General features: G+C 42.9%; 2 protein-coding genes and 1 pseudogene across 3 annotated transcripts in view; 2 read left to right on the top strand and 1 right to left on the bottom strand.

Moving 5' to 3' along the window:
- Positions 1-17,302, top strand: part of LOC146622257 (low-density lipoprotein receptor class A domain-containing protein 4-like) — a 286,730-nt gene that overhangs the window by 258,638 nt on the left and 10,790 nt on the right. The gene's annotated exons all lie outside the window — the stretch shown is intronic.
- LOC146622259 (uncharacterized) lies at positions 6,726-11,070 on the top strand. Its single transcript, XM_085365011.1, has 3 exons — positions 6,726-8,802; positions 8,912-9,193; positions 9,686-11,070. Exons 1-3 carry the CDS (start codon positions 8,586-8,588, stop codon positions 10,714-10,716), a joined length of 1,530 nt encoding a protein of 509 aa, XP_085221137.1. The 5' UTR covers positions 6,726-8,585; the 3' UTR covers positions 10,717-11,070.
- Positions 12,201-16,335, bottom strand: LOC146622258 (uncharacterized; annotated as a pseudogene).

Raw genomic sequence — 17,302 nt, 5'->3', positions numbered from 1 at the left:
GTGTCCATCTCTGAGACTTTTCGTAAATCATTTTTATTTATATAATACCAAATCACAACAACAAGACCCCACAGTAATGCAGAGAAACCCCAATAATCATACCACCCTCTATAATTCAATTCAGTTTTATTTATATAGCGCCAAATCACAACAACAGTCGCCTCAAGGCGCTTTATATTGTACAGTAGATCCTACAATAATGGATACAGAGAAAAACCGAACAATCATATGACCCCCTAGGAGCAAGCACTTTGGCGACTGTGGGAAGGAAAAACTCAGTTTCAACAGGAAGAAACCTCAGACGGAACGAGGCTCGGGTACGGGTGGCCATGTGCCGTGACTGGTTGGGGGTGAGGGGAGGAAGACAGGTCACAGACATGCTGTGAAAGAGAGCCAGAGATTAATAGATGATTAAAAACAGAGTGGTGTATAAACACATGACTGAAGAAGAAACGCTCGGTGTGTGATGAAGTGAGCCTTTAACTTCTTGCCGTTCCTTCTCCGATGTGAGTAAAGTGAAGCTGCGAGCCACTGAGGTATGGCTGCACTATAACGCTGCAGCATCTTGGCTTGGTCTTTTGCTCAGAGGACCGCTGTTTTATTTCCTTTTAGCAAGACACGAGCTGCTCTCCACACATAACTATCTTCCCCTCTGTTTGAATCGCTTCGTTCTCCCCACCTTCCCCATCTCACCCCTACCCCTGTAGCCTTGGGTCTATTTATACCCAAATTCCCCCCACAACAAGACTAAAACATCGTGCCCATCTCCAAACCACCACCACCATTAGCTAGAGAATGGGTCTACGCTGCACTCTCCCTACAATGCGCTACGCCAGCCTCCCTGCCTCTACTTCTTCTGCAGCATCTTTTCTTTTTTTGTAGTTTCCTCTGTTGTCGGCAGCTGTTGCTCAGCACCGCACCGAAGTTCACCCTGCGGTCATGGGCAAGTGTTCCAGTGAGGGTGGAAAAAAAACTTTTTTTTTGATACGACTTTTTTTTCCACCCGAAACTTTCATTAATCTTGCTTTTTTTTTTTTTCCACCTCATATCCCCCTCCCACCCCCTTCACTTCCCTCTGTCTCTCACTTCTCGTTATTCCTGTCTCACTTTCACCGACTTTATCTTTCTTTCTGGTCTCTAACTCTCTCTTCCTTCCTCTTTTCCGTCTATCGCTCCTGCCTAATCCTGCCTGCTAGGCATTGCTTCATGGTTGTTAAGCATCTCAATCCAAGGGGGGGTGAAGAAAAGAAATAGGAGCAAAGGAGGGAGGAGGCGCTAGTCATATGGTGAAGCCTATTGAGCAACTTAAGCGTGGTTGTTTTGCTCTGTTGGCTTGGCACAATGAGACCGCATGTGGAAGACATGTTTACACCCCTTCATCTGTGAGTCGGAGGGAGTGGGAAAGGAGGAAAAAGTGGGAGGGAAGGTAGGACACATAGAGGAGGTGGGATACGAGAGAGGGAGGCAGAAATGATGACAAAAGTGTATATATAGATAGAGAGAGAGAATAGACTGGGAAGAGGTGGGATACAGAGAGGAGGCTGAAAGAGACAGAAGAGGAGGAGAGCGATAAGTGATGAAAAGGAAAGCATAGACGGATTAAAAGAGGACAGGAACACATGGGTAAATACAGGCTTGAGGAGTGTAAGAGGAGGGTGACGGAAAGAAGAGAAGAGACAGACATAATGAGAGAGAGAGGAGAAACAAAAATAGAGAGTGAGAGAGACAGTCCATCTCAGCAGAGAGACAGCCAGTATGACAGTGAGTCATAGCAGAATAAAATGCCACGCAAGCATATGCTGGTGTTGAGAAGCCATCTTTTTCCAAAATGGAAACCAGTTATGATTTGCAGGCGGACGTGTGGGGGGGACGGTGCAGATTAAACTGAGTTATTACAAACAGACGGGGTGTAATTACACATGAGAGGAGGAGGCTGTTTGTCTTTTGAAGATGGTCCTTGTTTTAATTCACATTCTAGCAGGTCTACTCAGGTTTTGTTTCTCTTTCTTTTTAAAGTATGTGGTTCTCTTGGTGAGGTGTGAAATAGGTTCTCACAATGGTTACTTATCAGTGTTTGAAATCATTTTTTTTCTGTTTAGTTTTCCACCTGGTTTCAAGTAGGAAGATTTCTTAATTCATTTCAGTTGAAATTTTGATTGTAGATAAGTAAAGAGTGTGAGAACTGGAAAAAGTTCAAGAAATCCCAGTGATTGTGGACTAAAGTATGTGATAACATACGTTAACAGCAAAAAAGCGGCATTGTCTTCTGTTGTTTGTTTTTTTTCCTCCAACCAAAAATTCACATATTGAATGGACACAGAGGAAAAACAAATCCTGATATTTGCACATTTTTGCATCTTGTGTTCCTCAAAGTTACTTTAGCAATTTCAGGTATTACTTTGACCAAGTAGAACATGTAGGGACCTTCATACTGTAGTGGTTAACACTTTTGCTTGGCAAGTAAGTTTGCTGGTTTGATTCTAGTCTGAGACGCAGTCTGTCACATTAAACATGCAGTGTGGTGATGTTTTGTGACATGGTTGGCAGCTCATCTGCTGTCAGAAACAAGCAGTTTCAACTTTAAGGCAACTTTCTCTTGATCCGCTGCCTCCTGCAACCAAGAGAAATTATGTTCCCTGTGCTCACAGAGCTTTTTTTTTCTTCCATGAGATGACCCTGATACGGATAGCCCCACATTATGACATCATACTGATCAAAGAATAGAAAAAAGGAGCATTTGGAGCTGGCTGAATTCTAACATTTTGGTCCAGAGGTTTTGTTCTTTTGCAGACCTCATAAAGCTTAGAGGAGGGTAACACTGTTACACTGTCATTGTAACAGCGTCAATATGATAGGCAATAAGGAAAAGCACATGGGTGAAAATATTCCTTTGATGCAACCATATTTATTTTTTGTCTTTATGGCAAGAACTTCTAGAACATTTGACATGTCGAAAGAGAAAATTGGGACCCTAAGGGAATAGTTTACCTAGTTAACCATGGAGAACTAAACTAGCCTGCACAGAACTGTGACTTTACCAGCTTTCTTTGGTATAAAATGGAGATATGTTCAGAGTCAAATCCTAGAAGCCAATCCTAGAAGTCACGTTCTGCAGTCTGGTGGGGAAGTCTGAAAACAGAAGTGTAGCGTGTTACGGCAGCATGTTGTTTTTGGAACGGCATCTGCATTGATACCTAATGGGTGTGATGATGAGTTGTCCATATAGATCTGACCATGTAGTGTTGAAAGGTTCCTTTTGAGGTACAACCATGTGCATTACACAATCATTCTGCACGTACCATTTGGACCCCGTGTGTTTGTGTAGCCCCAGCAGACAATGCAACTGCAGTCTAGATGTTCCCCATGTCTCCCAGGGCTTCCTGAGTTCCACCCACAGCATCCCCTGCCGTCTCCTTTTGGCTGATCACAGCAGCCACAGAGTTTGGAGCCTGTGTCTGGGAGGTGTCTGCTACCCATACTCAAAAGTTAGACATTATATCTACCTCCCCTGTGTGGTAGCAGGAGGAGATGTCTGTTTTTTCATATGAACACGTGCCAGGACGCACGCACAGACAGACTGATGAAAGCCCACTCGTTTCTTCCTCCTCCACCCCTCTCCCATCTCGTTCTGTTTTTTTCCACCACTCCGCTGTTTTGTTGTTCAGTCTCAGAGACGCCATGCTTTGTTGTTTGTCTCCCTTTAACATCTGCCCATCTTTACCGTATTCTCCCCGCACCTCTGTCACTTCCTCTGGTCTTGTCTGTCCTCTCTGCTCCCTCCGCTCCCTTCTCCTCTCTGTGTCCAATCTCTGTCTTATTTTGTCTTTATCTTTCTCCAATTCTCTCCCTGCCTCTGTTCCACTCTCCCAGCTATTTACTAGTACTTTCTTGTTCTTCTTCTTTTTTCTCTCCCTTGTTCAGTTCACCCAGACCTGAGAATGATTTTTACCTTTTCTCGCCTTTAGCTTCAGCCAACCTGTGATGTTGACCTGCAGAGAAACGAACACTGCAGAATAATTTTCATAACCCCCCTGCTAAGTTGACAAAGATCTATGTGTCTGGATGGCTGGCTGAGCTGCCTTTGGCTAATAAGAGTCAGTGTGTGTGTGTGTGTGTGTGTGTGTCAACTCTCCATTTATGTTGAGACTAGCATTTTTATTTTTTGAGCTTTGAGTTGTTTTCAGTTTAGTGCTTCAACAGTTTATATTCTTCTTGTCGACAAATCCAGTGAAAACATTCCAGCTCACAGTATTCCTGGTGATACTTGTAGACTTCCCTGCGTTTTTTTTATTGTTGTTGTTTGTTTTGTTTTTTTCTGGTTCTCACCCCCAAGCTTATTAGTTCCTCCCTACTATATAACTTCATTGGGTTAATACATATTTAGTGAATTGGTGAGTATTTCTGACATCCAGAAGCTTCACGTGGAACTGGATTTGAGATGAGATGATATCAGTTCTTGTGGAATTGTGAAGCATGCCATTTATGTATAGCTTTAAAAGTAAATTCTTTCTAATTGGACCAAATATTATGCAGTTTGTATTTGGACCAAATTATTGGTCCTTACACAGTTATTTGATGATTGCAGCCCCAAATTCAAAACTCTTTCATTCTTTTTAAATTCGGACATATAGTGTTGAGTCATCTGCATACGTAGAAATCTTGGCCTTATTTAAGGCAAGTAACAGTAATGGACGAAGGCAGCTTCCTTTGTACTCCACACTTTTCAGCTCACATTTAAAAAGGATTTAAAAAGTCTATCTGTATGTTTGTGTACTAATTCATGGCTTTAAAGGAAGGTGTCGACTCCCAGTGTAGCTCCTCGGTGTATTTGAATCTGCTTTTTTTGTTTGTTTGTTCTCTGTGCCACAGAGGATATGTCACTCTTCAATGATCCCCCACAGTACGTAGAGTTTAGTAGTTTGCAGCTTTTCATGGTTTATTGGTCCAGCCTGTTATTGTTTCAATAGGATCTGTGAAAGAATGGTACATCATATCAGTACCACAGCTGTCTGTTTGCCAGTTTGTCCTTGGGTCATATGTGTAATTGTCTGTCCTGTTGTCCAATTTTTTTTCTCTAATATTAGTGTCACAACAGCCCACTAGTGTGTTTCCTCTGACTGTGTGACCACAATGGCGTGTATGTTTTATGGCGATGAGGCTAACAGCGGCCTTCATTGCCAGTGACTGTCAAAACTCCGCTTCGAGGTTGAAGGACATTACCACAGCCTTCTTGTATGCTCTAGGTTGTTACGGCCTGTTGGTTAACCCTGCTTGGTGAACCACTATGAGCCTCACTGTAACCATATCCTTCACTGTTATCACAGTGCTTCGATCACTTGTGCCTTTGGCTAGGTGAGGGTGCTTGCAGGGCTTTGTTTCCACCCTGTTGTTGCATGCTCAGCCAAATTGCTTTCACTGTCTGTCTTTTGGTCATTTGTTAACAACATGCCTGCAACAAGCATGCTCAAAAAGAATAGAATGGCCTTCCCACTTCTTCATTTTAAAGAAGGCTGTCTTTCTTTTAAAGCAATTGCTGTAATTACAATAATGATCTCTCAGTGCGAGACAAGCAAAGAGCTGAACTCAAGTGTTTATACCCGAGTCTTCATGGAGGACCACCCAACCATGTGACTGTGTGAACAGAGTTTGGTTCCCCACAGGTCTAGTAACACACACACACACACATACAATTCACGCGAGCATTTCTGTTCTATTTAGAATGTATTTTCATTTGCTCGCCCCACATCTACTCACGCTGATCCCAGCTGACCTCAGTCAATACACACAGACTCACAGTTGCACACACTCACTTAAATCCTGACATTAACCCTGCAGTCTGGTTCAATCACTCTGAGAGTCAAGGCAAGTCTGGCTTTATGACACAGGGGTGGGGGTTGAAGGTGTCTAGACGCTATCCTGTCTGTCTGGTTATGATAATGTACACACATGCAGACACGCACCTGAGAGAATGCAGGCCAGCTCGGACTGCAGGCAAGCTTGTGCAAAGTGACATTTCAGCAAACGGATGAATTCTTTAACACGGGCCTCTTCTCTGCTTTACTGCCATTCATGAATATTACAGCGTTGGAATATTGATAATATTAGACTATGTTGTAATATTCATGATATGTTATCCCAGAGCCCCTCTTCCCCCCCCCTCTTCCCCCCCTATCTTTGTTCATGTTATATTCATGCAGATAGAGATGATATGGCTACGCTGGTCCTTTTCTGGAACTAAAGTAGAGATTTATTGCTGCCTCAGCATCAGGTCTCATTGGCCTGCATCAGCAATAATCAGACTTGGGCCGTCTTCAAGGAACATTTAGCTGTGACACAAAATAAGAAAGTTATGTGGGTGCACACAGGATGGAAATGAGTTGATGGTAGGAGGCAAGAGGTGTGTGCGTGTGCGTGTGCGTGTGTGTGTGTGCGTGTGCGTGTGTGCGTGTGTGCGTGTGCGTGTGTGCGTGTGCGTGTGTGTGTGTGTGTGTGTGTCCGAGCTGTAAGCATTTTCAAATGACTTTGAAAGTTTTTGAAAAGTTACATTGAAAATGCATTTATCATTATGTCTTTGTGTTTGTCTTTGAATGTTATGATGGCTAATAAGCAAAGCAATTTAAGGAAGGATGTTAACGTATATGCATACGTTAACGCAAAGAGTTCCCCTTCACTTCATGTCACCATGATTTCTGCAGAGATTCAGCTATAAAGATAAAGTTTGACTTACATGGAACTGAGAAAGACGTTTCTCATATTTCTGTTATTTTTGTATTTGGCCATCATTTGTGGAGGTAAGAGTAGTGTCTTACTTTTCGCCTTTAAATAAAGTAGATTTTAGATCAGTCCTGTTTCATAACTCGTACTGTTTCTTTTCCAAGCCAACATGACGGTTCTTCGAGTGTATACTGTAACTGTGGACAGGTTGGACGCTTCCTGCTTTGTAATCCTATTTAGTCTGAGCGCTGCAGCATAGACGAGTTGTCTGAATTCCCCCGCGCTGTACGTTCAAGAGAAGAAGGGTAGGTCAGATAAAGAGGAAAAAAGATAGAGGGAGATGGAGGAAAGATGAAGTGGAGAAAAGAGACAGAGCTGTAATTGTTTGTTCTCTTGTTGCCCTCAGTCCACATAGCAAGTCTGACACCCCTGCCTCTCTTTTTGTATCTCCCTCCTTCTCCAACACACACTTCCTTCTCTCCTTTCCCTTTCCTCACTGTCTCCATCTCTTTTTCTGACTCCTAGATACCCGTCTAATGGGCTAAAGTATCCACAAGCGCGCGCGCGCGCGCACACACACACACACACACACACACACACACACACACACACACAACAGGCCCCCCTCTCCTCGGGGTTAAGCAGCACTAAACTAGTTCATTTATTTCCATGGAGAGACAGATTGTAGTGGGGGGCTGTAACTAGGCTGATATCTGCTTCATGCTTTATCACACACACACATACACACTCCTACTGTGGTGGACTCTTGCTGCCAGGCGGATGCCAGCCGTCTAGACGTTACCGTGCACATCTCCCAGGGGAGGCAAAGGGGTGCGCGAGCACTTGCTTCCTCTCCCTCCTTGTCTCATTCTATCCGTCTCTGTTGCACAGTGTGTGTGTGTGTGTGTGTGTGTGTGTGTGTGCCAGCCAGGTCGCTGCCATGGCGCCCCAGAAGCTCCGGGCCTTGTTGATCACGGCACCGTGCCCAAGGGTTACCATAGCAACGGCAGTGGCAGAAGACTGGCTTGTGTGTGTCGAAGGAGAACTGTGTGTGTGTGTGTGTGGGCCCAATGTGGTGGGCAGCAGGCTGTGAACTCAGCAGGCCTCTAACTGGGCAGCAGGAGAAAGACTAGAATAGAGAGCGTCCTTTCATTTTTTTTTTCTCTCTCTCTGTCTGTCTGTCTTACTTTTATCTCCTCCTGTTTTCCACTTTCACATGTGTGTTACAGCGCACATTCCGCGTTTACGGATATACACACTTGTCAGCCCAGACATGAGAACCCACAGCTTGCCTACACTGGGATTTGGGACCAGCACAATGACACAGCACTTCTGCAGGCAGTCATTTAGAATGCTGCGCAGCGTTTCACAGTCAAGTGCAGTTTTGATTGCCAGGTGCAACTGTGAGACCGTTCATTTTATTTTTCTTTTCACGACTGAAATCTGGGGTTCAGCAGGAAACAGGAAATGACTGCAGAGGAAATGAGCCAGCTGCAGGGTCTTGATGAGCTTAGCGTGTGTTAAGAACTTGCAGACTTCCTCCACATTTTGCTCAAGTTTGATTTCCTCACAAACCTAGTTTATCGACAGAGGTCCTGATGTCATTTCCCTCTGTCCCGTCGGCTCCCCAGGCTGCGTTTTCTTGTGCGTTCCATAAAGCGCTTGGCTGCAAGGGTAGGACATATGGCAGCTGAAGCTCTCTGCTATATGAGAAAGAAAAGCAGTTTTCTCTGCTGCTGGGAGTTGCTCTACTACTCTAAATAGCTAGGTTTCATTTGACGTAGACGTGACGTCGACGTAAAGCGCGAAATTTGACTGGCGGTCGGAAGTGAAAAAGATAAGCGCAAAATCACAGACAGACAGTACGCAAAATGCCTATGTCCTGTTGTGTTTACGGATGCTCCAGTAGGTCGACCAGAGAAACTGATAAACGGTATTTTAGGGTACCAAAAATAGCCCAACGAAGAGGAGAAAAATGGAAAATTCTAACCGAAAAACGTAGGAAAAAATGGATTTTAAATTTACGTTTACAGTCGGGAGGAGCAGAGTCTGCCAATGCCCGTGTCTGCAGCGACCACTTCGTCAGAGGTAATGTTATGTTTGCAAACGAACTTATTAGCATTAGGTTGTCGTTAAATTCTCGTTTACTTAGTGCTTTTAAGTTAGTAGTCTAATATTGACTTGATTGGGACTATAGGCTGCCCAAGTGCTTTGGATGACGAAGAGTCGGAGGACTGGGCTCCGACGGTCAATCTCGGCTACGAACGAAAACCCAGATCGGAATCAGTTCTCAAACGAGAGAAAAGAATGAAGCTTAAGGCAGAACAGCATCGATGTGCAGAGGCGATTTTGGATATGCAACAGACGGCTGAGAGCCCGGATTTGAGCCTAGTGACAGTGGAGAACCCCGAACTGCAGCTTCCAGCTGAGAATCCACAACCAGAAGACTTCAGTGTGAATGAGACATTCACTTATCCAGGTAAGATATTGTGCTGAGATGTAAAACAAACAAGAATCATGTCAAAGAGAAAAAGATGCCATTATCTGTAATGATTATGGTCCAAGTTACATATTACATGTTTGTGATTTTTTAATCACAGAGTAAATCCATACCATTTTATTCAGAAAAAAAGAAAAAGTGGCACTTATTACCGTCAGGCACACACCACAGGTTTTTGTACACTGCTATGGTTCTTATATTGCCAGATTCCAGACAGTCTCCTTTCACAGATAAGTAAAGATATCCGTAATGTAAGGTTTCTGTGGTGAGAAACATATAAATATATTTTTTGTTTAGACGCAACATGTTTTTTTGTTGATTAAAAAAAATAATTACATTAAATTAACATAGTGAATTAAACACATTACACCAGATTCTAATAGCCCACTAAAAAACTCCTACAGTGAAAATGAGTAAAAATTGAGGTTGCCTCTATTATGCTGATTATGCTCCCCCACTGTTATATTGCAGGCTGTGCGGATGCTGGATGCCAGACAGAGCTGACGATGGATGACATCGAGAAGATGGAGGATGTTTTGAGACAGAACACAGCAGAGCTGGTTGATCTTCGGAGCAAGGCTCTGGACACACAGTTCAGCCAGGAGGCTTTTGAAAAAAATGAAGACAAGACAAAGTTCTACACAGGGCTCCCCAACTTCTTAGTTTTAATTCAGATTTTTGAACTGTGCGAGCCCTATATCACCTCGGGACCTATGTCTTTGTTGTCCAAATTTGAACAATTCATACTAGTTTTGCTGAGGCTGAGACTAAATCTGCCCCTGAAAGATTTAGCTTTCAGGTTCAATATTTCTCTGTCCACTGCTTCTAGAGTTTGGCATAAAGTAATTGACATACTTCATAAAAGGTTAGAGTTCCTAATTGAGTGGCCAGAGCGACATGTTCTTCAAGCTACGATGCCACTGAGTTTCAGACAGGCATTTGGATGTAAAGTGGCTGTGATTGTTGATTGCTTTGAAGTCTTTATTGAGAGACCATCTAATCTTCTTGCACAAGCTCAAACTTGGTCCAACTACAAGCACCATCACACTGTAAAATTTTTGATTGGTGTTGCCCCCCAAGGCTACGTCACTTACATATCTTCTGCCTGGGGAGGGAGAGTTAGCGATAAGCAGATCACAATAGAGAGTGGCCTCCTAAAGAACTTGTTACCTGGAGATATTGTCCTTGCAGATCGTGGGTTCAATATTGGCGATAATGTGGGGTTTTACTGTGCTTCACTACAGACACCGGCATTCACTAAAGGGAGAAAACAGCTGTCAGCCTATGAAGTGGCAGAGACAAGGAAAATAGCCAATTTGCGTATCCATGTTGAGCGAGTCATAGATTTAGTCAGGAGGAAATATCAAATTCTGCAGAGCAGGGCTATGCCAATAGAGAACATGTCCACAAAGCCAGGTGAGACACATGCATTGATCGACAAGATTGGGGTAATTTGTTGTGCCTTATCAAATCTCTCCGAGTCTGTTGTCCCACTGGAGTAAGGGGGGTGGGTGGTAATCAATCAGTTAAAAAAAATTAAATGTCTTGTCACTGTCACGGCTCACAGAAGGGGGTGGAGAGGAAGAGTAGTGTCCAGTATCTGCTGCTTGGCTCTGGTGATAAGTAGAACAGGGTAGAGTAATAGTAGTACCTAAGTCCTGACTCCTGATTAGTCTGTAAATGTTTTCAAATGAAATATTTTTCTCCAACTGTCATATTGTGCTGGCAGTTTGTACAGTATTATACTGTGAGATGGATTGCAATCTATTTTGTTTATTTGTTTAAAAGTCTAATCTTGTAAATAAACCACCAATGTATTATTATGCTGCCTCAATAGCATTTAATCATTGTGTAGTGTTACACAACACTTAAATGACACAATTAAATGTACAATAAAATTAAATGACAATTTGTGCTCTAATGCTACGTCAGAGCAAATACAATAGCCAGAACTCATAATGACTACCATCAGGTCATAACAATATTCAAAATGTCATTATGTTGTCGTCCTTTTATCACATTACACATGTATGTTTGTAACTTGCTGTCCCAGTATTTCTGGGAGTATACTGTTTCTAAAAAAACACTCAACTTTAGGAATCGCATCATCCCAAAACTCAAGGTCAGGCAAAATCCTTTCAACAAATATGTCATTGCGGTTCCACACAACAAAGTCACAGTACTCTGCATTTGCAATGTGAAGCTGTGCCTGAATTTGGTAATAGTAGTCATGAGTTGGGTCCAGTGTGACATTATCCCCGTCACTGATGAGGCAGAAGCCCTTCTCCCCAGCACGCATGCGCAGGTTGACCGCATCTTTCTGAGAGTGTGGGCACTAAAATCACAGTGATGAGAACAACAATCAAGATTTATCTGATGAAACAGTGAAGAAGCAAAGATGATGGGTGTGGTCTGTGTTATCATAATCTCTCATTGCCCAAAACAAATGTCTATTTGACACAGACAATAAAGCCTCATCTTATCTTAATTGAACAATAGATTAGAAATTAGAAAAGGTATTTCCTGCATTTTTACTCAGTTCACTGATTCTTATGGAAAGATGTCACACCTATGGCCTTGACTACAACAGAGTCAATACCTTAATCTCGCAGATGCCAGTTCCATGACAGTCACAAGTGACTATCCCATCAGGGGAGGACCCCATGTATGGCCACTTGGGGTTCAGCCAGAGACCGCTGTCCATACATGAGAAGCCTGCATGCTCCTGGCTCATAAGCTTCTCATATGCTCCTCTGGCTTGTGCTTCATGTTTGCATCCATAACTATAAACAGTACACATGCCAAACATGAAAAGGAAATTATTACTTAGTATTGGATGTGTAAAACAGTAAAGTGATGTATTATACAATATGCCATTACCCTAAACTATACTTAGTTCTTACCCTGTATAACCCTAGCCGTATAAGCCTATAACTAACCTCCATCTTCATAACACTTTTTTAGTTACAGTTATGGACAGTTTCATACCCCAAATCTTAACTCTGCCTTACCCTACATCAAACCCTAAATACCTTGTAGCAGCTGTGGTGAACCTATATGCCTCTGGATAGCATATGGCCTTGATCAAGCTCTTTGATGGTTGCTGGGGGTTGGTCTTAAGAACTTGAGCTGCAGTGTCTCTGGTGTTCTGTACTCAGGCACAGTTTTAGGAAGCATGCTAGACTGGGGGACAAATTCTTTGTGGTAAGGTTCCCTAGACATCAGTGCTGCACTCCTTGGACAGTTTTTGCTTAAACTCTCAAAAAACCTACAGTATGTCTCTGAATCTCTCTGCACTCTTGGGCATGGAAGTGATTTCCCAACCTTTTGTGTACTTGTGCAGCCATCAATGGAACACTCAAGCTTTCGCTTTTTTGACTTTGCTGAAGAGAAGTCAATCAGAGTTACTGGGCAAGCAGGAATCTGGAAAAATTAAGCCAAAGAAGATCATTAAAATTTAAAAAGCTCTTTTCCAAAACGCTATATATTCGTTTCCAAAAATATTCGAAATTGAACAGTGATGGCAGTGGAGTGAGTATGTGTGTTTTAGGCTGGGTATAGTGGTTGGTTGGCAGTGAAGTGTGTGTGTGTATGTTGGGTGGGGATGGAGGTGCCATGTGCTGGGTATAAAAGGAGTGGAAAGTAAGCAGTTCCATGTTGATGAAAATGTGGTGTGAGGAGTTGTGAGTATTGAGGAATGCATGAGAAATGTGAATATATAAAGTGCTGCAGTCAGGTGTGTGTGTGCGCAGAAAACAAGTGCTAGGGTGTTGAGGCATGCATGAGAAGGGTGTGATATACAGTATACGGTTCTGCAGTCATGGTTATGTTAGTCACAGTGTTGGGTAAGTTACTTTAAAATAGTAACTTAGTTACATTACTAGTTACTTCTCTCAAAAGTAACTCAGTTACTTCAAGTTACTCGTTACTTTCAAAGTAACTAGTTACTAGGGAAAGTAACTTTGGTTTTACTCAGAATTCTCTTGTTAATGTGTTTCTTCCATAACTTTGCCAGTCTTCTAGCTTGCTTACTTGCCACAAGTGCACTGTGCCACCTACCAATAGAAAGGATATGATAACGTGCATATTTCCACGAGAGAAATCCCACGCCTGGACCGTCATTGACTGCTGCCATGATTCTAGCCTACGTCACAGAGTCATGTGCGCCTTTTACATCCAACACAAAAACTGCAGTCGTAGTGCTTTCGATTGTACTCAGAACTCAGAAATTCTGCCTTCTGAATAGGAAGATGTAGGTAACACCAGACTGCAGATGAGCTGCATACAGGGCTGGACTGGGACAGAAAATTGGCCCGGGCATTTTGACTAGAAACTGGCCCACCATTATAGGAAAAATCATAAAGCCTTTGAATGAAAACAAACACTGTTGTGACAGTGATGTACACTGTTTTGATGGTATATATGCATCAATCTATCAATCGTTTGTTGTAAGATTCAGATAATTATTTTTTAAAAGCTAGACATTTTAAATGAGAATAAGAAAGTAAAGTATTTCTTTGTGCCCCCCATTCCCTGTTAATGCCCTACATGCCCCCTTGGCCACACTTTGCTAGATCCGCACCTGCACAGTTACCAGCTGTCAGCTACCTAAAAAAGGATCCTGGGGTTATTTGTCTCTCAGAAACAGTTCATAACTTCCCTTCAACTCATTCATGTCATCTAAAAGGTAAACCTGTTTCTCCATCACCTGCTCAGCTCTGATGATTCAGTAAGGACATCTCCTGGTTTCATCTTCATGTTTCCCTCTCACCAGATAACCAAACCATATCATGACCAGCAGCTTTTTTTTTGCAGCTGTGGCTCCAGCAAACATCAGCTGATACTAGAAATTAATATTAAATAAATTCTAACAACAGCTGATCAAGCTTAAACGTGCTGCTGTTGTTTAGCGCGACATCTGCTGGTTTCCTCTTTCGGCGCAAAGTGGGCGATAAACAAACAAGAGAGAAAAGCCGATCAGCTGATCATTGATCAGTTTTCATGATTGAAGTAGAAACGGGAGAGGGAGGGGGGAGAATGAGAGAAGAAGAGGCAGCTGTGCAGCGTAAAGACACAGAATAACTCCAGCTTTGTGCCTTTTTCATTGTAGCTGAATTACGGGACAAACTGTTCCTTTTCACCTCAATAAGAAACGCGTAATATTTTCTCTGAATACCAGATGGGACGGCTGGCAACTCTAATAACTTATGAACAAAATAAGGTTCAACATCATTAACTTCATAGCACCACCCAGCTGTGTAGAAACTCCGTCATGCTAGCTAGCACGCAGTACGGAAAAAGTCAGAATAACGAAAATAAACTCCACCTAAACTCGGTTTATATCTGACCCAGAGAGACTGCAGGTCATAACTTCTTACCTGAAGTTCAGTTCACACTTGGACCGGCGGCCGCCTCGGGTCTCTTTTCCTTCTGCGTCCCTTTTCCTTCATCCACCTGCTGCCTCCACCACTTGCTAATGTTACTGAATCTGTGGAAACTCCGCGATGCCACCACACGAAGTAACGAGTAACGACCCTATCTAAATCCCAGTAACGAGTAACGCGTTCCTGATTTTGGCATAATAACTAGTTACCGTGCTCGTTACCACAATAATAACGTAGTTACTGTAACGCGTTACTTAATAACGCGTTAGTCCCAACACTGGTTAGTCATGAAAAAGGAAATGGCTTTTAAATGCTGTTATAGCGTTTTGGAATAGAACTCTTCATTTATTAAAGTACTGCCTTTTGTCTGACCCCTCACCTGCAACCTGCCCGGCTTGATTAGATCTACCAGGAGCTTGAAGCCCCCGCCGGTATAGCCTACAGGGTCATTGAGGCACTCAAGCTTCCCCACCACGACAAGGTAGCAGTATAGGGGAAGATATTTTATCCTACTGTCACATGAAGTCCCAATATAACATTCTTTATCCTACATTTTGCTTTTTGGCTTACCTTTTTAACATGAGATGGCATCAGCCACTTGCACTGCTCTGATGTGCATGTCGCTCTCATTTTCACCCCAGCTTCAACTGCAAAAAGAACAGCTCCAACGTGCGAGCATGATTCTGATAGTCTGGAAATAGAGCACATAATCTTTTTAACATGAAATGCAATATTTACAGTACATTTTGATGATGCATAGCTTACTAATACTAATGTGCAATGGCACTTTATTTGAAGTAACATGTTTATTCATTAACTCTTTCTCAACAGCCTATAGAGAAATCATTATCTAGGTGATGACATGACTGAATAGTTCTACCCTCTATCTGAAAAATGCATCTGAGTGTCATGAGGGATCTAAGGCAATCACACAAATTCTTAGCTGATGAATTCTTAGCTAAAAGAAAACACTCTCTCCCCACTACTACTGAAGTACACCTGCAAAATGCTAGCAGTGCCCTATGCGTATATGTGTGTGTGTGTGTGTGTGTGTGTGTGTGTGTGTGTGTATGTGTGTGTTCTCATTGCAATAACATCCTACTTAATTAGGCTACTAACCCTGCCATACAATTGCAATGAGCTGCAATCACGTCTCCATCCTCCTTTGCAATTACCCAAGTCTTCAGAGGTGTCTCGTTAGACCGCTGAGAATGGTTTACCTTGAAACAAACAACTGTCACTCTAACGAAGTCCTAAGGATGTGGCATGTTTGTTGACGTTAAAGCCGCTACCGCTAACTGTTAGCGTGTTTAAGATAAAGCAATATAAGAACAAACACTCACCCTTGCAAACACCAAACTGTATCCATCACGGAGACGTTTTGTTCCAAGGTTGTGGACCCACCCGCTGACAAAAAAATTGTACGCCTCCAGACTCTTGAAAGCTTTCATTTGCTGCCTAGTGTAGTAAGAAGTCTGGAGGACCAAGTAGTTGGTGATATCCACAGCCTCGATAGTAGGCAAATCCTTTACTTCTGTGGTGTATTCTGACATTTTCAAAGAATACGGATCACGTCCGATATATTTTTTAACTATCTGTTTATATCTCTCCCGAGAAACGGGGTCTAAAGTTGCACAATAGCTGCTCTCCTGACTCTCCACAGTGTCCTCCATGTTTACTTCCGCCCTCCACTCAAAAATCGCGCTGCCTCCGCACGTCATCAGAACCACGTGACCGCAACCCAACTATTAGCAAGCAGCTAGAGAGCCACTCCTGCACACTCGGGCTCTGACGTCAGCATACATCCACCTTCAAATCTTAATACATTCTCATGGTTTTGGACAAAAGACTACTCCTTTGTGCAAACGAAACCAGCCAGGCCCACTTTTCTCACGGAAGAATCTAAGGTCATCTGAGCTCAAATGTTATTTTTATTGAGCAATAACAATGTTAGAGGCCCCATCTGAGTGTGTGCAGTCTCTGTAGATTGCCATTAGCCTGATTTTCATTTCAAGGCTCAACAGGGTAAGCCCGCAAACCCTCATTAGTCGTGCAAGTGATTTTTTTCGCCTCAGTGTTAACTTTTGCTGCCAGCAGGAGTGAATCAGCAGTATATACACGCTGTTGTTGGGCCACATTATATAGACATAGACGTGTGCATTGAAACGGTCTAATCCCGTGTACTGTACAGAGACAGACGCACGAAACAGGCTCTGTTCACATCAGCAGCAATGTTTTTACTGTGGTTTAAAACAAACAAACAAACAAAGGGATTTGTGACATGGGCAGCCATTTCTTTGGGGGAATAAAGCGAATTGATCTTGTTAGGGTTTACATAATTCATCGCTATTCTCAAACAGTGTGTCTTAAAGCAGTGTTGGCCACTGATAGTGGCGCAGTTGTCTGCTGTGCATCTGACAGCTTCTTTCACCAACAGGTCAGCTGAACTGTCTGACCTCCTGCTGCCCTCCCCATCCACTATGCATACACACACAGGTTACAGCGCTGTCACTGGGTTAGTGTGTGTGTGCTCTCTCTCTCTCAAAGCTGTTTACCCTCTCTTTTAGTGTTTGGCTTTTTGCCTGTAGCACAGAATCTGCCAAGTACTGAAATCCTCTATGTTTGGGTTCATGTCAAGTCCAACTACATCATTCCTTCTCTCCTTCCTCATGTCCCATCATCCCATTACTGTTCACTGTTAAAA

This window comes from Diplotaxodon limnothrissa, linkage group LG11 (assembly GCF_057381915.1).
Source record: "Diplotaxodon limnothrissa isolate DT_005_m linkage group LG11, D_limnothrissa_male_GT1.1, whole genome shotgun sequence".
NCBI classification, from domain to species: domain Eukaryota; kingdom Metazoa; phylum Chordata; class Actinopteri; order Cichliformes; family Cichlidae; genus Diplotaxodon; species Diplotaxodon limnothrissa.
This window is presented reverse-complemented; position numbering and strand designations above follow the sequence as displayed.

Coding starts and splice junctions, on each gene's coding strand:
- LOC146622259 (XM_085365011.1), top strand. CDS start 8,586: ATGCCTATGTCCTGTTGTGTTTACGGATGCTCCAGTAGGTCGACCAGA. Junction 8,803..8,911: donor CAGCGACCACTTCGTCAGAG/GTAATGTTATGT, acceptor TTGGGACTATAG/GCTGCCCAAGTGCTTTGGAT. Junction 9,194..9,685: donor TGAGACATTCACTTATCCAG/GTAAGATATTGT, acceptor GTTATATTGCAG/GCTGTGCGGATGCTGGATGC.